This window comes from Wickerhamomyces ciferrii, contig 00050, assembly GCF_000313485.1.
Source record: "Wickerhamomyces ciferrii WGS project CAIF00000000 data, strain NRRL Y-1031 F-60-10, contig 00050, whole genome shotgun sequence".
Taxonomy (NCBI): domain Eukaryota; kingdom Fungi; phylum Ascomycota; class Saccharomycetes; order Phaffomycetales; family Wickerhamomycetaceae; genus Hansenula; species Hansenula ciferrii.
In genome coordinates, this window is record NW_011887690.1 from 1 (window position 1) to 21036 (window position 21036).

General features: G+C 27.4%; 7 protein-coding genes across 7 annotated transcripts; 1 reads left to right on the forward strand and 6 right to left on the reverse strand.

Moving 5' to 3' along the window:
• Window positions 1-488: 488 nt before the first annotated feature.
• On the reverse strand, window positions 489-2042 carry BN7_2220 (Zn(II)2Cys6 transcription factor domain-containing protein; the record flags this gene model as incomplete). Its single annotated transcript, XM_011277139.1, has 1 exon — window positions 489-2042. One exon carries the CDS (start codon window positions 2040-2042, stop codon window positions 489-491), a length of 1554 nt encoding a protein of 517 aa, XP_011275441.1.
• An 882-nt stretch (window positions 2043-2924) lies between these two features.
• Window positions 2925-4478, reverse strand: BN7_2221 (Zn(II)2Cys6 transcription factor domain-containing protein; the record flags this gene model as incomplete). The annotated part of the gene is made up of 1 exon (XM_011277140.1): window positions 2925-4478. The coding sequence occupies one exon, from the start codon at window positions 4476-4478 to the stop codon at window positions 2925-2927; it is 1554 nt and encodes a 517-aa protein (XP_011275442.1).
• A 1005-nt stretch (window positions 4479-5483) lies between these two features.
• BN7_2222 (uncharacterized protein) lies at window positions 5484-6416 on the forward strand (the record flags this gene model as incomplete). Its single annotated transcript, XM_011277141.1, has 1 exon — window positions 5484-6416. The coding sequence occupies one exon, from the start codon at window positions 5484-5486 to the stop codon at window positions 6414-6416; it is 933 nt and encodes a 310-aa protein (XP_011275443.1).
• Window positions 6417-6552: 136 nt separating this feature from the next.
• Window positions 6553-8034, reverse strand: BN7_2223 (Zn(II)2Cys6 transcription factor domain-containing protein; the record flags this gene model as incomplete). The annotated part of the gene is made up of 1 exon (XM_011277142.1): window positions 6553-8034. One exon carries the CDS (start codon window positions 8032-8034, stop codon window positions 6553-6555), a length of 1482 nt encoding a protein of 493 aa, XP_011275444.1.
• Window positions 8035-9981: 1947 nt separating this feature from the next.
• On the reverse strand, window positions 9982-11262 carry BN7_2224 (Omega-3 fatty acid desaturase; the record flags this gene model as incomplete). The annotated part of the gene is made up of 1 exon (XM_011277143.1): window positions 9982-11262. One exon carries the CDS (start codon window positions 11260-11262, stop codon window positions 9982-9984), a length of 1281 nt encoding a protein of 426 aa, XP_011275445.1.
• A 4020-nt stretch (window positions 11263-15282) lies between these two features.
• BN7_2225 (Aldo-keto reductase family 1 member) lies at window positions 15283-16251 on the reverse strand (the record flags this gene model as incomplete). Its single annotated transcript, XM_011277144.1, has 1 exon — window positions 15283-16251. One exon carries the CDS (start codon window positions 16249-16251, stop codon window positions 15283-15285), a length of 969 nt encoding a protein of 322 aa, XP_011275446.1.
• Window positions 16252-17155: 904 nt separating this feature from the next.
• Window positions 17156-20757, reverse strand: BN7_2226 (Sterol regulatory element-binding protein cleavage-activating protein; the record flags this gene model as incomplete). The annotated part of the gene is made up of 2 exons (XM_011277145.1): window positions 17156-18610; window positions 18679-20757. 2 exons carry the CDS (start codon window positions 20755-20757, stop codon window positions 17156-17158), a joined length of 3534 nt encoding a protein of 1177 aa, XP_011275447.1.
• Between the last annotated feature and the right edge of the window lie 279 nt (window positions 20758-21036).

Sequence of the window (21036 nt, forward strand, 5' to 3'; positions counted from 1 at the left end):
GCAAGTTTAAATATTGCCTAATTGAGGGTTTTAAATTTGGAAATGAGGAGTACGTCGTATAGTATATTTGTATTTGTATGGTGAAAATATGATGTAATTAGTTATGATATTAAATGATTAGTTTATATTGGTTATCTATTGTATATAGATTTTTATTGATCTATGAGTTCAAACTTCACGAATCACCAGTTTTAGACTTTAGTTGTACAAGTTAATGATTCACCACATGCATTTGTCGTATATTCGAAGATCATGGATTTACTAGTATCTTTTATGGTTATACGTTGATCAATTGTTGATAAAATCCTGGTAAATCCTGATCAAAATCCTCGAGAGTTAAATTTAAATTAGTACAAGTTGTATTAGTTTAAGTCTAAGACAGTATAATTATTCATTCATTATATACTAAAAAAAAAAATCAAAATCATAACACACATTATTGGACCAGCCAATATATACTTCTAATTGAAAAATGATTCAACTCAATTCTATCCATAAAATAAAGAATCAACTTCTGTATAAGGACTTGATAAATTAGTTTTCAATTCAACAACTTCAGAATCATACATAATTTCCTCCATTGATTTAATACCAAAATTTTGTAATAATTTTAAACTATATGGAATCTTATTATGAATTCTTGCTTGGACACAAGAATAAACATTAAAATCATTTATATTTTGGAAAGAACCACCTAATTTAATTTTATAAACTTCAATATATTCATCCCATATTGAACTTTCTTTAAACATCTTATTATCTAATATAGAACATAATGAACTAAAATAAAACATTATTCTCATTGCAACGGGGTGTTCTTGTTTTAAAGCCCATAGGAAATCTTCATCTTGTGATAATTCTGCTAATGGAGTTGCTAATGGGATTGGATAATCAAATACCAAGGCACGATAACAATCAACTTCCATTCTTGCAATAATATTTAAGAAATTAATTTGTAATAAATCTAATGAATCTATAGTTTCATTAATATAATCTCTTAGATAATTTATAAATGGGAATTTATTTGGTATTGAAACATCAATAATTTCATTTTTTAATGAAAACATTTTTTCATAATGAGTACCAATTAAATATGAAATATATTTTTTACTGAAAAGTATAAAACCTTTAGTAATATCAAATAATTTAAAAATCCCACATTTAGAAATATCTTGAGTTTCAATTGCTTCATTATTTAATTGTGGAGATATTGACATACATGATAAATATAAAACAGTTTTACCCACGATAATTTGTCCAATTAATTCAATATGATCATTTGGATTAATACAATTTTCTAAAAAATTTGTATAATTTTCCACAATTTCAAAAGTTTCATTAAAAAATTTAAAAGCTTCTTCATATAAATTTAATTTTTTATTGGGTATTAATTGATTAAAATATTCAGAGGCTTGATTATCATCATTATCAAAACTTATTAAATGAATATCTTTTAATGAATATTTTGATAATAATTTCATTGATGTAGCACAAAATGTTGCAATTTTTAATAATTGAGAACTTGACCATTTCCTTGGTAGATCAATCATCCAAAAATCATGAGTATTTTGTTGTATATGATAAGTGAAAAATTCTTCTCCAAAACTTGAATAATTTGATAATAAACAATGTTGGAAACTTGTAATTTTTAAATGTTCTTGAGGTGAATTTAATTTTTTTTGTATTGGTGATGATGAAATTAATAACATTTCTGTATTAATTTGTTTTGGAATTTGATTTCCATTTTGAGGTACACTGCTTGAGATTGGTTTGGGGTTTTTAGTTATCTTTAATTGTTGTTTAGATACAGGATAAACACAATCACGACCTGTATGTGCACAATATTCACATGATGGTTTTTGTTCACCACATTTAATCTTCATCTTTTTACATGAAAGACAACCATTTCTTGATCTTTTAATCTTTGGTTTAGTAACCATATTATTTGTATTTGAACTTGTAGATTTTTCTGATTTGGAGATTGAATTTTGAGTATCTTTGATATCTTGAAGTACAGCGGAACTTTTATAATGTAACTGCATGTTTTAATTAGCGACAACAGTTATACTACCACCACCACTTTTTCCAAAATTAGTTTAAGGATTCAAACGTGTATTTAAATATCTTATCAATTGAAATGTTTTTAAATATAACTTTTACCCTTCAAAAAAACCAAAACAAATTAAATTCGCGGAGGTACGTCTTCTTTTTTTTTTAAAACATGCCAAAAAGTTTTTAAACTTTAAAGGTTTTCGTTAAATTTCGCTAAATTTCGCTGAATTTCGTGTATTTTTCGTTCCTGTTTCCTGTTATGCGGCTTAATCAGGAAACCAAAAACGTTAATCTGTTAATCATTTGCGGTTTTTGCATAAAAGATTGTCAATAAATTTACGAGAGTGTTGCGCTTGTTACTCAAATGGGGAATTGCGAGGGTTTACAATTGAAATAAGGATCAACATTTCCTTAAAAGTTTTAAAATCCTTAACCCGTGTTACACCCGTTTCGCAAGTCAGCGCAAGAGTTTCCTAATTTGGTAATCATTTATACCTAGATCTTTGAAATCTTGATTTCATAATTGATTAATGGGAATCAAGTTTAGGTATTTTTAAGAGATATCGAGAAGTAGATCTCTTATACTTTCATTTGTTTGTAATCTTGGCTTTGGAGACGTATGTACCTACATATATAACATGTGCTTTAACATGGAGGGATTTCATTTGTGTTTGACATTCATGGATCTTGAGATCTTGCACTATAGTTTAGAAATCTTTTTCTAAAAATTAATCTGTTAAGTCTATACTGAATTGAATTCATGATGGGATCTTTAGTTTTATTATTATATGGTTCAAGTTTCAGCTATGTAACACGTTGGTTTAATTCCTTAAATCACATTGGGTGTATCTCATATTAATCACCCCCCATGATTAAACTTTTCTATTCATATACTTCATAACTTCATTAATAGGTAATCCAATTAATTTAAAAATCTCTAAACTAAAAGGAATCTCCATCTTTTGTCTTGCCTTAACAAATTCATAAACATTTTGATCAAATTCATCTTCAAATCCATTAAACCTCTCAAGGCAATAATTTTTATAAATTTCAATAAATTCATCCCAAATATTTAAATCAGTAATCAATTTAAACCCCAAACAGGAACAAATTGAACTTAGATAAAAAATTAATTTCATTGTTGTATGATCTTCTTTTATTAAAAGGGACCAAATTTCTTCATTCTTGGAAATTTTAACAATAGTTCTGAAAAAAGGTATTGGATATTTTAAAATAATTGATCTATTTGCACATAATTCAAACATTGATACTGTATCATTATATGTAAATGTTTTCAAATCAAATGAATCATGTTTTTGTAAGATATATGATCTTAAATATGTGATGAATGGGAATGATTGTAATGATTCTGATGAAAGTATTAGGGATTCAGGTGTTGACATTAAATCTGAATATTTTGAATTTAGGATCTTGTGAGTATTTAAATCAAAAAAGAAATTCGATATGGTCATGAAATTTATTAATTTTATTAAACCAGAGTTTGATATTTTGGTTTGTGGATTAATTTTAAATGGGAATATGGCCTTAACTGCAACCATTATAGTTTTAGCAATTAGTACTTCACCTGTTTTATCTAATTCAGCTGATGTATACCCATTTGATAATTGATCATGTTGTGCTAATATTTCACTCATGATTAAACATGCTTGATCTTGAAATTTTAAAGCATTTTGATAAATTAATGAATTTTCCAAGTAATTTAAATTATTATTTTGTGATTCAAGTTTTAGTAATCTTATTGAACTTAGTGCATAAATGGAATTTTGTATTAATTTTGAAGAATTGAAAAAATTGGGTACTTCATTAGACCAAAATTTTTTTGCTTTTAAATCTTTATCTGATGAAAAAAATGAAGGACCAAATTGTAAGAAAATTTTTAATAGTTTTAATTCATAATTTGATATTTTTAATTGTGAAGTTATTGAATTCAATTGTAATATTGTTGAATTTGTTATATTTGGGATTATTGATATAGGTTCAATAGCGCCAGCGCTAATTTGGTTAGTTTGAATTTTAGATGATTTTAAAATGGGTATTTTAATAATTGATGAATTCCTATGATTGTTATCTATAGTTGATGATTTCCTTCTTGATTTCCTTTTTGATGGTTGTTTTGGTGGTGGATACTCACATTTTCTATTTGTATGAATACAATATTCACAAATTGGTCTACCTTCATTACATTTGATTTTTAATTTTTTACAACTTAGACAACCATTTCTTGATCTTGTTTTCTTCCAATTGGTTGATGTTGATGTTGTTGTTGTTGATGGTGCAGTTGTTGAATTGGATGATGAAGATGATGATGATGTTGATGTTGAAGGACTGATTGGGTATTGTATTGATAAAGGTGAATAAGGTGAATGATTTAGTGAATTGTGTTGATTTATATTCTGTTGATCCATTATATATTCATTTTAATTGTTAGATATGGAACTTTAAAGCCACTTGTGATTTAATTATTAATATGAATCTAATCATTATCAAAGTAAACAATACAATCAAATTAAAATTTGAGGAGTCCTTGGAATTGCAGCCATTCTATTCCACAGTAATACTTTTTAAAAATTGGCACTTTTTGGCGCTTATGTAATCACAGGAATATTTCAATATCAATTTGATTATACTCAGTTTAATTTAGTACAAGTCATTCGTAGAAGTTCAGGTAGAGGGCAGTGTACGTCTAGTTATACACTATGGTCATCTTGTATTATTTGAATCATAATATGTTGTTCATTTGTTTATTTGTCATTCTGCACATGCACTATAAGTTGTATGCTTATCAAAAGTAGTCGTATTTTCAGAGCTATGCATATACACGACAGTACTGGTGATAATTCTTATGAATATAGTAAGCTACTAGTAATGAATCGTGATCTAAAATAATCAAAGAATTGGTAAAGAATATTCTAGACCAATATAAGGTTCAATCAACCACAATCAATTATTGCTCTAGTATATCAACTCCTTCTGTATAATCAATTGATCTTAAGTTTGTACTAAATTATTTAGACTGGGCTTATGTCAGCGCCAAAATGCACCACCAAAAAAATTCAATTAATTAGTTCAAATTTAACAAGATTAACTGCGGGATTCAACAAGGATTTAAATGGAATTAAGCTTAAATATGACGGATTAAGAATAAGATGCATTTGATACAAATTTTATCAAGAATAATAACTCAAAAGACGTTAAAGGGTTGTTTAATAGATGATCAATCTGTTGTTTTTAAGGCAGTGTGCATGTATATTAGTATGGTAATTAATTATGGTACATTTATGCGCTTTACCATATTGTAATGTCATATTCATTCATGGGTATATAAAGAATTGGAAAGAACCGTTGATTTAATCTCTTGGCTCTAGTTGGTACTATATTATCAAGTTTCAACTACATCAATTGTACTTAACATGTTTTCATTTAATCCTTGGGAAATCTTATCAGCATTTGAGATTGGTTATTATGCAGTCTTATTGGCATTAGTTATCTACCCTTCAATTAAAATTTTTCAAATCAAATCCAAATTCAGATGGTTCTTTATTAGATTTTATATCTTATTATTAATTAAAATCATTGGTGGTGCTTTAACTATTGCATTTATTAAAGATTCAAATCATTCATTAGGATTAGGTATTGGTTCCTCGGTATTAGGTGTTATTAGTTCAGGTATTATTGTAACTTCATTAATTTTCATTATAAATTTTATTGAATCATTTGATCAACCTTCAAAACCAAAAGAAAAATTTAAATTGTTTAAACTTTTAAAAACTGGTGTATCAAATTTGTTTAAATCAAAAAGTAATAGAGAACCAATGAATTGGAATTCATTAGTTGATAAATTAACTTTAGCAACAATTATTATTAATGCTGTGGGTTCATCATATTCAAGTACTGATCCTTCAATTTCCAAAAAACTATCAGAAACCGGTTCAATCTTATACATCATTGTTACACTCTTAATAATAGTTTTGATTAAACAAGGATTTAATTCAATTCAAAAATCATCACAATCCACAATCCATATCAAATCATACAAAAAACAATTATTAACTTTAGTTATCATAAACATGCCATTCTTATTCATTAGAATGGTTTATAACATTTGTACATCATTTTCTATAAATACTTCAGGTCAAACATATGCAACCAGGATTAGTAAATTTACATTTTTATTTGGTCAATGGGAATATTATACATTTATGGCTTTTTTGGAAGAATGTATTATAATGTTGATTTTCACATTGGTTTCAATTTGGGTTTATAAAAAAGAATATGTTGATGGTTTAACCACAAGGGAAGTTGTTGTTGATGATTATGATGAATCTTCAAAATCTGTTGTTTAGATTGAACTTGAGTATTTTTATATATGATTGATAGATTTTAATGATTTTGTAGTGATTTCATATAGATATCATAGGGCTGCTAATCATCAAAATCCATAAACATCCTTTTAAACAACATTCATTAAAGCGGCTAATATCATAATCTAAAATCACATTTAAATTCATTTTCAACTAATTCAATCTCTCCATTTTGGAATTTTTCCATAGGTAATCCAACAAATTTTAATAAATTTAAATCATAAACAACTTCATTATTCCCTCTAGCAATAACTAAATTATAAACATTTTCATCAAATTTATCCTCCATCATACCATCAAATTTCTTAAAACTATAATTTTTATAAATTTCAATAAATTCATCCCATACCCCCAAGCCAGGTAATAATCTAATATCTAAAATTGAACAAATACAACTAAAATAAAAAACAATCTTCATAGCAGTATGTTCTTCATCAATCAAATAATTATGGAAATCTTTATCACGACTAAATTTAACTAATGATTTGAAAAAAGGTATTGGATAATTTAAAAAACTTGATCTATTACAACCTAATTCCATCATTGCTATACAATCATTATATGTGATTTTCTCAAGATCAAATGAATTTGGATGTTTGGTGGAGATGTATGATCTTAGGTATTCAATGAATAAATATTTTGGTTGTTGTTGAATATTAGCCGCTGTGGTTGGTATATCTTTAATTTCTTCATCCATTGTGAAAAGTTGTATATATTTGGAATTGTTTAATAGATTAACTGTTGTTGTCGTAGTAGGACTTGTTTTGATGATAAATTCAATTAATTTGATTAAATTTGATGTCTTAATTGTCTTTTCAGGATCAATTAAATGAGGGAAAATGGCCATTGTACCTAATAAGATAATTTTAGATATTGTTAATTGACCCATTTGATCTTGGGATAATTGATTATGTGGAGTTAGTTCTAGGATTGATTCCATTGTTGTTATAGCTTTGTTTTGATATTCAATAGATTTTTTATAAAGATCTATTGTGGAAATATCTGAATCGGTAATGGCTTTTTCAAAATCAGATTTATACAAGTATAATAATCTTGTTGAACTTAATGCAAATATTGAATTTTGAATTAATTTTGAATTTGGAAATAATTTGGGAATTTCATTAATCCAAAATAATTTTGCTTGTAAATTTATGTCAAATGTGAAAAAACTTGGTGCAAAATCCATAAATATCTTGTATAACCTTTCTTCAAATGAATTTAACTTTGGTGGAATATCAACTTCCATTATAATAGTATTCTTCACCATTAAAGAAGTATTTGATTCATTTGATTCATTAATTATAATATTCTTTATAGGTTTTTGAGAACCCTTGGATATTGTTCTCTTAGATAATGATGTAATTTGTTTAGGATATTGACATTTAGCACCTCTATGTTGACAATAATCACAAATTGGCTTTCCTTCATTACATTTAATTTTTAATTTCTTACATCTTAAACAACCATTTCTTGATCTTTTCTTTTTGATATTTGAGTGATCTTTTGGGTTTAATACTTGATTAATTTGATTTTCAATTAGCTGGTCTAATACAGATTGATCAATCTCTGGGAACATTGGATCTTTTAATAATTGTTCCATTGTATAAACGTAGTGACGTAGTTTATGATATATACTAATCAGCTCAATAACAATAAAAACAAGGTATAATTGAAATCATGATTAAACCATTAATATATAGGTAACCAAAAAGGCTATCAAAATCAAAACAATTTTAAGGCTAATTTTTAAACTTTCACGTCATGTACAATTTTATTATACACTGGAAATTCTTGAAAAGGAAAAGATATGGCGCTGATGTAAGCACAATAAATTTTGCGGTTTTGAGGGTTTATTATAGGGGGTATTATTTGAAAGTAAAATAATATTAAGATTATACATTGATGAAATAATTGGTTTATGAATGAATTGAATATATAAGTGTTCTTATTATTGCTGGGTCGTTTGTTGTATTGATGTGTTTTGTTATACCAGGATCAGTTTTAGTGATAAAATTTATTATCAACTGTTTAATCAAGGGCTGAATGTGCAGTAGCTGTTACATTTCTAGTGCATAGAGTTCTATTTTTACGTGATTGACGATTTTCATTGCATTTTCAAACATAACATATAGAAATCGAACTTCATCTACTCATATATATAAGACTTAAGTTCTTAATTCCTAAATCCTAAACCCTTCTCTTGCTTAATTATCAAGGGTCGACCAGGGTAGTAGCCTGTATGTACTAGTCAGTTTTAAAATCTAGACTAATTATGCTTTAATGTTTAACAGTTGAAGGGTCTTTAAATCCCCCTTTTAAAACTGTTTAAACTGTTTAGATTGTTTCCCTTCAACTTTAATCTTAACTATGGTGTCACATGATTTTTAAAAAATTAAGCGCTTATAATATTTGGTGCATAAGACATAAGAGTATTATTTATACCACCAGCTATCTATATTCATTAGGAGTTGAAGACATGTGACTTGAACAGAATTAAGCGTGATTCAAAGAGTACATGACAATGTTATATTGTGATGTATATTCATGGTTTATATAAATAACAAATGACCCTCTTTAAATGATCTGGCACTGACTGGTCTTGCTGGTTGGTATGATATCTATACCATTCAACTTATAACTTATATTCCATGTCTTCATACCCATTAGAAATCATAAATGGAATTTCAATTACATTCTATATTTTGATATTAACAATCTCTATATATCCATCAATCATTATAATCAATTATAATTCCAAATTCAAATCATTCATACCAATATTCATTAGTTTTTTGATAATAAAATGTATTCAATTCAGTTTAACATTACAATTGATTTATGATCCTTTTTATGTTCAATTAGAACCCATTATTAAGATTTTGGAAGGATTAAATATTGGATTGATGATTATATTAGTATGGATAATCATTAAATTTGTTGAAAATGGTATTGTTGCTACTCAAAATTTCACTATACTTGATATTTTGATTTGTGGGTTGATTACTGAAACCATTATACTTTCAATGTATAATGTATTTAATCATTGGGGTCAAGTTTATGAAATTATGATATATGTTTCTTATCTCATTGTTATATTGATACTCATGATTAAATTGAATAAATTGATCAATCTATTGAACAAATCAATGGATTTTACCATCAAAACAATTATAAGTATTTGTATGTTAACAATATCATTCATTGTTATACAATTGTTATTAAATGTTTTCAAATTATTTAATTCAATTACAAATTTCCCAAAATTTTGGATCGTTGGATCAGATATAGATGATCAAATAAGTATTATTATAATCTTGATTGATTATAGTTGTACGATTTTATTTGGACTTGTTATTGATATTGTTTTCAATAAAGAGTATGATTCATTAGGTATGATGGATGAATCAACTGAGGTATAAAAAACATCTAATCTACATTCCATATCATAATAATCTATAATGTACAATATAAGTTATATAATTTATAATAAATGAATATTCAATCTCTAAATTTTGAATATGAATTGAATAAAAAATATGAATAATCTCTAATTTTTAGTATCTTCTCTTGGTTTAACACCAATACCATTTGTATTTCTAAACATTCTAACACCATTTTCACCTTCAACAAATTGACAACTTCTCATAACTTTCCATAAACTTAACCACATATTTTCTCCATCATATCTATAATGATTTTTCATAACTTTTTTAATAGCTTCTGTAGCTTCTCTTGCATTATAAAATGGAATTCTTGAAACATAATGATGTAAAACATGAGTTTCAATAATATCATGGAAAATATGTTGACCAACAAATCCAAAATTTCTATCAATTGTTGCTGCAGCACCTTTAGCAAATGTCCATTCTTCAGCATCATAATGTGGCATTGTTGGATCAGTATGTTGTAAAAATGTAACAAAGACTAACCAATGATTAACCCATAAAAATGGAATAAACCAATTAATAAATGCTGACCAAATTGAAAAATATTTGGACCATAAATAAACAACAGTAAATGTAGTTAACATACCAATATCTGATAAAACAATATACCAATAATCTTTAGCATCGAAAATTGGTGATGATGGATTAAAATGAGATCTACCAATAAATGAATGATCTGGATGTGGTTGACCAGTAGCATTTGTAGTTAAATATAAATGTAACCCACCTAATTGTTGAAATAATAAAACTAAAAAGGTATAAATTGGAGTTTCTTCGGTAAGTTCAGCAATACTATTAGCTTTTTTCATTTCAAGATATTCTTGTTTAGTATAAGGAATGAAAACCATATCTCTTGTTAAATGACCTGTTGCCTTATGATGTTTTGAATGAGAAAATTTCCATGAGAAATAAGGAACTAATAAATAAGAATGTAAAACCCAACCAACAAGATCATTAACCCAACCATAATCACTAAAAGCACCATGACCACATTCATGAGCTAAAATCCAAAGACCAAATCCAAATAACCCTAATAAATAAGAATAAACACTCCATAAAACAAATCTAACCGCTGTGGATTCAACTAATGGAATATATCTATAACCAATATTACCAATAATAGTCATTGCAATAATATCTCTTGCAACATAACCTAATGATTGTAATAATCTTCTTTCATAACAATGTTTTGGAATAGCACTTAAAATATCTTTAATAGTATAATCTGGAACATTGAAAACATTACCATGTGTATCAATGGCTTGTTTTGGAGTTTCTGAAAGACCTGAAACGTTACCACCTAATTTTGTTGGTTTTAAATTATTTGATTCTAAATGAGAATCAGCGCCTGAACCTGAGGCTAAAGTTTGAACAGAAGCCATTGTAAGATCTATGACTTTTGAAAGACTTTGTGGTTGTTGTTATATAAAGAATAAAGAACCACGAGCTTTAATAGAAAATTTTCCCTTTGATTTCAGAAAAAAAAATTCGTTCCGTTGACAGGTTGAAAAATGTTGAGATCTATTGATAACTCTGATTTATCAGATCTTTGATCAATTGAATGAGTGAAGAATTGATATAAATAAGGATCCACAACCACGTAGTAAAAGTGAATTGATGGGTCTTGGAGAAGAAACAAAAACAAAAGAGAAAAGGACTTTGAATAAGATATCAATTTTTTATTCCAAGAGCTGATCTGTTCAAAAACATTTTTTTTACACAGTTGTAAATTTTTTTGGTATCTTGCATATGATTTTTTTTTTGTTCATTTCTTTTAAAAGTTTTTGGGCCAACAAAAAGCGACTCCAGTTTAAATTTTAAAAATAGGCAGACATTCGCAGGACGTTTTCTTCCGGGCTCCAGGCAGAAGAACCAGTCACCGTGCTGCCTTTACACAGGGACAAGGTCAGCACTGTAAGCAGAGCTTCTCATTGGCCTGCTAGGGGCTTCTGATACGTCGTAGACAGAGTGTTAAGATTTGTGTTCCTGATTGAATAAAGGGCTTTGTTTGAACAGATGTGATGGGTGTTAAATAAAGTTGTCAACGTTTGGTTTCGACACTAGAGGGACCAATAAGAAACGCCCTTGATGATATGACTCTGGTGGCCGTTAAACTTCTGATCAAATTGATAGCTTTTCTTTTGTTAAGGAGGCTCGGAACTTTAAAGATCGAGACTTTTTTACCCAATTTTGAAGCCATGTAATGATAAGACATACTGTAGGCTCATTTTATATCTAAATTAGAGCTTATAGTATAATGTCAGTATAAAATAACAAAAAAATTAACAATTATAACCCCAAAAATCCGGATTATAAGCAAAAAAAAAGAAACGCACTCACGCTGGGGGTCGAACCCAGAATCTTCTGATTAGAAGTCAGACGCGTTGCCATTACGCCACGCGAGCTTCGTTGAAACTTTGAAAAAGTGGTGTTTTCCTGGCGATCCAATTTTTGCTTATGTAAATACTCCTGAAAATTAGCCAGATGTAGTAATTTACCTGTTTAGGTCGTGTATAATTTAAGTATTTTGGTATTTAACTTTTTAAATTAAACTACTTAAAAACCTTGAGGATGCAATGGTTTGATAATTGCTGTTGACTAATCATTAACTCATTAATGAGGTATCTTCAATTATTGTTTCTGTGTCAACTTGGATGATCTTTAATCATGTAATATAATACAGAAAGGTACTTAAAATTTATGAAATTGAAAGATTTCTATTAAGATCGTCTTAAGATCAAATCATCTTGTTATGGTGAATGCATAGCTCTGCTAATAAAATGTGAGAGTTTTTATGAATGTTAATCCATTTATGTCTTGATTATGATAATTAATTAAATCATTTTACTTAATTTCTAATTGAAGTTCTTTCAGATGGAAGTCAAGACTTCATCTGTTACTTGTTAATTGTGAAATCAATTACACGGATCTTTCAATGTTAGCTAGATACTGTGTTCGATTAGCACATGTTATGCTAGTTTATATAATGGATCAATAAATAACATATGAGGCTTGAGATTGATTTTGAGAGATAATGATTTTTTTGACTAAATTCAACTTCAGCATTCATTGCTTGGAACCTGGAGACCTTCTATTCCTGATTACTTTAACACTCTACCCAGGATCCATAATCATTGATATTTATTGGTGATTATAACAAAATCATGGATTTCTTTGCTTAAAATCAATAAGAAAGCTTCCAAGATTATCGAGGTTCATTATAAAAATATAATGATGGTACCGCTGACAAATTTGAGCTATCACTTTAAATTTTAAAAATGGTCTTACCTATTTCATTATGCAGTTGATGGACTATGATAATTACTTATTTTAATCCCCACCATTTGAATATTGAAGTTTTGGTGTGAATAGTTATTGAATATCTTTGAAAATCCTTAGTCCGCTAGTTTTAAAATGATTTATGGATATGAAATAGTTAATCATGATTAAATTTGTCGAAATGTATAAGTGATTCATACTTCAACACCAATATTTATTATCTTATCATAAAACTGAAGAAAGGAAAAGATTTAATCATAGCATGGATCAAACACATATCAGATGATCAGGACTATGAACAATACTGATAACACACTCCCTGATTATGAAAAATGCTTATTTGTGATTTTGGATGCCACTTCAGTAACATCAGTAACACAGTGAGAAATCTTATCTTCAATTGGTCTTTCAAAGCTGACTTTAATCCTGATGATTTCAAAATAGTTTGAAGACTATGGATAGAACAATTTAGATATTTCATGCATACATTGGATATTTACTCTTTTATCAATATTTCAAGTCATACAATCCTACAATATGTCAATCATCGAGTATACAATTATGTTACCAATCGTGAAACACTTTGGATGATATTCAGACAATTGACAGCTGATACATTTGTGCTAAACACTTTATTTTAGTATGTCAAATATTAGGATGCTGAAAATCTCCATAATGGTACTGGATACAGATAAGCCAATGTCTCTGATGATGATTACATTCATACCGAAAAATAGATATGAAACATTATGAGCTTGTACTCGAATGACCATTTTGGTGGAATTAAATGGGAATGAGTAATATTTCAATAACCAAGTAGTATCACTATATCTCTATAGCATGATGAACCTCTGAAGTATAGTATGCTTATTGGGTTTCAAAGGAAGAAATTATATGAAAAGTTTAGATTAATATTGACATATAATCCATCTTTAAATTGTTACCATCTTGATACATTATAGTTGGTGTTTATTTTCCTATAACAGTCTTAAAATATACCCAAGGTACAGTAATAAAGCTTAATCTATATCAATTAAAATAATATATAACGAGTAGTCACTAGTTTTCTCAGTTAACGTTTTTACAAAGTTCTACATGACATGTTCGGCTTTTAATGGACTTATATTAAACGGCCGGAAAACTTCAAAAACAAATAATTCAGGGCAAACTTTGTAATATCTTTAACAAAAAAGATCATGCTACATAAAAAAGATGCCCAGTACCCCTTAAATAACAAAAATGTTATAAAAGAGCAAAAAAAATCCGGATTATGAGCAAAAAAAAGAAACGCACTCACGCTGGGGGTCGAACCCAGAATCTTCTGATTAGAAGTCAGACGCGTTGCCATTACGCCACGCGAGCTTGGTTGAAGCTTTGAAAAAGTGGTGTTTTCCTGGTGATTCAACTTTTGCTTATGTAAATACTCCTGAAAATGTGCCAAATATGGTAATTTTCCTGTTCCAGCTGTAGATAAATTAGGTACATAAACTTTGTATCTTTTGTTTAAACATTTATATTTCATAATATATACCGCTTTAACTTTTTGAATTTCAGGTCTATCTGAACTTTATAGAAGAACTCTTATTTGTTGAAATTAACCCTTCAAATTGGTGTAATCAATTTCTATCAATCTTCATTAAGTTTATATATTCCATTTGAGGTCATAAGTCATAAGTCATAACTCATAGATTTAGTCTCTTTCATATTTTGTGTCAGGTTAATGGATAACCCAAAGATTATAACAGATAAAATGCTTAAGCAGTTTGGATCATTTTCAGCAAAGTCTTCAAAGAATAAAATGGATATATCATTCTCGGTTATGTTAAGAGTTTAGCTTTCATTTTATTTGAAAGAAAAAAATGGTCCAGTGATATTGAATTAGTAATGAGTTGAAGATTCCAATACAGAACAAAGAAAATAGGATAATATTATTATACTTCAAAGGAGGTTGTATTTATATAAAAACAGAAGTCACAAATTTATTTTTTTTCAAGATTTTTTTAATTCAATAATTCAAATCCAACTTTATTATTAAAGAGCTTCCCTGTATCTCTATGAGATTTTTATTCAATGCATTATTGAAGTTCAAAAAGAAGCACTTGTATCTGGTGAAGTACACATACTCATGATTCCCAAGAAAATTTGGTTTTCCAATGCTCAAAACCTAATGGAACACCCCAATCATCATTAATAAATCTTTTTGGATTATCAATTCCTAATTGATCCAGTTCCTTTAATTCATCTTCAGTAAGAGGTGCAAGCTCAATAAAAGTCTTGACTCTTTCAGCATTGGAAGATCTTGGTAAAACAATTCTACCACTTAAAATATGATAAGAATTTAATACAGAATTTGGAGAAACTTCATATTTTTCAGAAAGCTTCACAACCAATGGTTCTTTGATCAATGGTGCACCACTTGAACCTGCTGGAGAAAAAGCTTCAACTTTGATTCCTTTTGATTCTGCAAATTCAACTAACTTTTTTTGTGGTAATCTTGGATGTAATTCAACTTGTTCAACAGCTGGAACAACACCAGTTTCATCAATAGCACGTTGTAAATGTTTTTCAGTGAAATTTGAAACACCAATACTTTTGACTTTCTTTGTATTATCTCTCAGTTTGATCAATTGCTTATAAGTATCAAGATAATCAGCTTCTGTATCAAATTGTAAAACTCCATTAGAATCAGTTGGATTAGGTGGTATCCCAGTTTCACTTTTTCTATAAGTAATAGGCCAGTGTTGTAAAAACAAATCAACGTAATCAGTTTGTAAATCTTTTAATGATTGATCTAATGAATACTCAGCTTTATCCCATAATGAAGGCCAAACTTTTGTAGTAATGAAAAGATCTTCTCTTTTGATTTCACCAGCATCAATCAATTCTTTTAAAGCAGCACCAATTATATGCTCAGTATTGTAATACCATGCAGTATCAATGTGGCGAATACCTGATCTGATTGCAGCCTTGAGGGCGTCTTTAAAACGTTCATGATCACTTTCAGGGGCAGCACCACCTAGTCCAAGAGCTGGAATTTCGTTACCATCATTTAACTTGACTTTATAAGAAGTTGCTAATACTTGACCAGGCATTTTTATTCAATTGATTGTATATGATAGTTATTTTCAGAGATTAGCTTTAATCAATTTATGAGCTGAATATGTTTCTTATATAGATCTGAATCAAAATATTTCAACTAGTCTTGGTTTAATTGCGCCCACAATAATCTACCGATAATATCGAACAATTTACTCCAAATCCGATCGGAAATAAACGGCCGAGCGGCGCCACGTCAATCTTCAAAATTTATATTATGTCTTCTAATTTATGCTCTTTTTTCTGAGACAACATGGGCTCAAAGCTCATTTAAAGGAATGCTATATGATACTTAGACTATCAAACCATCTTCAAATCTAGTGAAATTGAAAAAAATATTTTTTAAGTTAATTTTTATAAAAATTATCTTGAAGTTAAATTAAAATTTATTTTGTTGCCATTTTGAAAAATTTTAAAAATCCACTAATCTTTTTTCTTGATTTTCACCCTGGAAACTACATGATTATAATTCTTAGAGTCTAAATAACAATAATATATCTTTACTTTTGAATTTTTCCATCATAATAGACATTTATCTTGGTTTATAAAATTGAACTTATGTGCTCTTATCACAAATTCACGTGATTATGGCGTGATAGTCACGTGTGATAAAGTTAATGGGAAGCTTCTGCAGGTCAAAATACTTCAACGAAGCTCGCGTGGCGTAATGGCAACGCGTCTGACTTCTAATCAGAAGATTCTGGGTTCGACCCCCAGCGTGAGTGCGTTTCTTTCTTTTTTGCTTATAATCCGGATTTTTGGGGTTATAATCGTGAATTTTTTTGGACAATTATGATAGTTTTAAGCTATTATACAATGGGTATTATCATAGATTAATGTTTATTATAAACACTTGTTCATTATTTATAAATAAATATATACAAAATTAATTTTAAATCATTATAATGCTAATTCCGAAATACCAGGAACAGTATCAATTTCACTAAAATTAGTTGAAGTTAAATTATCAATTTTTCTTAAATTTTTTCTTCTTTTATTAACAAAATTTAATCCACTAATTTCATTTTTTTGATTATGATCTTCATCATTATAAATTAAATTATCATTACCTAAATATAAAACTCTCATAATATTACCAAATGCCACAACAATAGATTTATGACCAAATGAATTAATTTGTCCAATACTATTAACTAATAATCCACCAGAACTTCCTTCATCTGGAATTTCATAATAATCAACTTTACCATCAGCAGCCATTGACCAACCTTCCCATAAATCATGAAGTCTTGGAGCATTTTGATCAAAATTTTGATTAAAATTTTTATTTAAATTTTTTCTTCTTCTTAATGTAGAAATTTTTTCTGATTTTTCCAAAGATTTTTTAACTTCATCTTCAGTTTTCCTTCTAATACCAACAATTTGATTTTTATCTGTACAACTCCAACCTTCAACATTTTTCAATTCATGTTTATGTTCAGTAACTTGATCAAACCCAACACATCTAATTTCTCTTGGATCTCTTTCCACACGAAGACAAATACTTGTTTTAGCCTTATGATCAACGTTAAAAGTATGCATAATAACACTATTTTTTTCAGTTGTATAAACAATAGTAAATGAAGTTATTGAAACAGAACCACAAAATCGACAATGAGTTGGTTGATCATGGAAAACATGTAATGAATCTTTTTTTAAATTTTGAATTTTAAATCTTTTCATTAATATACCAGTTTGAACATCAATAATTTCAGCAAAAATCCCATGAGTTCTAACAATAAACCCAACAAATGGAACAATTGCAATTTCAGATTTACTAAACTCTTTGGTTAATTTTTCCTTATCAATTTCAGAATTCCTTAAATCATTAGGTGGTAATGGTTGTGGTGGAGGAGTTGAAAAAGCTTCAGGATTATTAAATTTATATTCATCAATATGAACAATTCTTGTTTTCCATTTATTATTAACAGCAGTAGATAATAAAACTTTACCATCTTCAGTAAAACTAACTAATCTATCATTAACTCTTGGTGTAATTAATTTTGCACTTGAAACTAATTTTGAATTTGTTAATTTTTCAAAAGTTAATGAACCATCTTCACATGATAATCTGGCAACACGGCCATCTTTTAATATTATAACTAATTCTTTTAAATCAGTATGTGCACCTGCGGTATTAGTAAAAGATAAACCTGAGGGTATTAAAGCAGGTGATGCAATAGATCTCATACTATTTCTTCTTGAACTTGGAGCTGAAGTATTTTGAATTTTTGAATTTAAATTTAATTTTCTTTGTAAAAAAGCTGGTATAGTTTTAATTCTGAAAAAAGCTTCAAGGGGTTTTGTATTTTCTAATTCATTAATTTTAATTTCCAAATCCAAGTCATTGTAAGTCTTGAATAACATTGAATTATTCCATTTTTCGAAAAGACTGCAATGAAATTTCCCTGATCACTTAATACAACATGAGTTATTGGCCAAATTGAAGAATTTATTGGTAATTGAGATGGAACTGGCATTGGTTGAGATGCAGGAGACCAAACTAATAATTTATGATCTAATCCAATTGAAACGATGAATGGAGAACGTGAAGTTTCAATTTTAATAATATCTAAAAAATGACCACCAGTTAAAATTTTAGAATTAAAAGAATGTTGTTTTAATTTTGAAATTTCTTTTGAATTTGGATCATTCAAATTTTCTGAAATTGGATTATCAATTTGGAAAATTTTCAAAATAAGTAAAATAATTGATAATATAAATGCTAAAGATGTTAAAAATTCTAAAACATAATATAAATCAAATTTATAAGTTGTATTTAATGTAAAATCAAAGTTTTCAACTCTTGTTGGACCATGTGAAATAATTTTTGGTTCATAAATTTTAATTAAAACTTTTGATAAATCTTTTTCATTGTTTTTATAAGAAAGATTGATAATTTCTGAGCTTAGTGATTTTTTATCAATGAAATTTATTAATACATCATCATTTTTAATTAAATTTAATGGATCATTATTGATTGAATTCTGAGAATGAGATGTGGGCAACAAGTTTGACCATATATTATTATCAGTCCATCTTATATTTGTAATAATTAAAAATAAAATTATAACAATTGTACCAGTTGCAGTTGTAGATATTGGTAATTTAATATTTTTAATAAATTTTATAATTTTAAATAATTTTGAATTTTCTGAAGTTGAATTTAATGAATCATAAATATTATTTTTCTTGGAATCTCTATTATTAAGTAATTCATCAAGTTCTAATCTATGAATATCAACACTTAAAACCGCAGCAAAGAAAGTTAAATGTAGAAAATGATCAATAATTAATGTTATACTTGCAAATATTAAAAATTTTTGAGTATTAATTGAAACAAATGGATAAATCAAGATTAATAAAATCAAATCTAACAAAGAGACCAGCGTTGACGTTAATCCAACATCTGATAACCCTTGTGATACTCTTAATTGAATAGATTGTTCAACTGGTGTTTGTGAAATTGAATTAATTAATCTAAATGTATTTTCAATACCAACAACAATAATAATAAATGGTAAGAATTCTAAATGAATTTCTTTAAAATCAACACCACCTTGAAATAAAAAACTTGTTATAGTGGCAGAAGATAAAATTGATAATGAAATTTCAATGATAAATGCAAATAATAATCCAATTTTTGATTGAACATATTTTAAATTTGTTAATGAGATTAAAAAATAAATCATAATTAATAGATATGATCCATTTAATATTAAATGATCTAAAGAATTCATTTTAGTTAATTTTAGGAAAAATGATTTCATTGTAGAACTTTGTTCATTATGGAATTTGAACATTTTAAAATCTGAATTTTCTTGTAAATTTTGTAAATTTTGATCCCATGTACTTCCTGCATCAATTCCATTTTTCGATTCTTTATAAAAAATCAAGATTCTAAGAGAATCTGCAGATTTAATTAATCCATTAATCTTAACCACACCAGATAATAATCCATTATCCCAAATTTGACTATTTTGCCTTATTGATTTAATTGGGTTTTTTTCCAGATCTAATAAAGTTAAATCATTATTCCAAGTTATTAAAGGAGTATGAATATATGCAAAATTTTCATCATTATTATTTATATTTGTTAATAATTGATTTTGAAAATTTAAACAATCAATTAATATTGATTTATTTAAAATATTTGATGAAGATGATTCTTTTATATTTGGTGTTAACCAAATTTGTTTTAATGATAATGTATTTAGATTATTTATATCAAAATTCTGACTTTGGAATCCAATATCTTTAATTTGTAATGATCCATTCCCATTTATTACTTCATCAATCCCGGAATTATAAATTGAATATATGGAGGGATAAGATAATATAAAAACAATTGAAATTGGCCATATTATAAATTTTTTTTGATTCTTAGTTAAATTTATACCTAATTTCCAATAATGTTTCTTAAATTTAATTAAATAATTATTATAAATATAATCAATTATAACATAAATTAATGATTTTAAGAATAAAAGAAATTCAAACATTATGGTATGTGTATATGAGTGTAAGTGTGTATGTGATGTAATGAAATGTGATGTATATGATCTTTAAAAGGATTCTGTTATATTATTAAAAATGGATTCATTGATTTTTTGAACAACAACAATATAACCACAAATCAACCCTATCAAACAACAACAATTAACCAAAGACAAAGACAACAACAAATGAACCAAAGACAACCAAATGAACTATCAACCAAGTAATACCAACCAAGCACCGAACAAATAACAATAAGCACCTCAAAGATGTTAAACAATTGA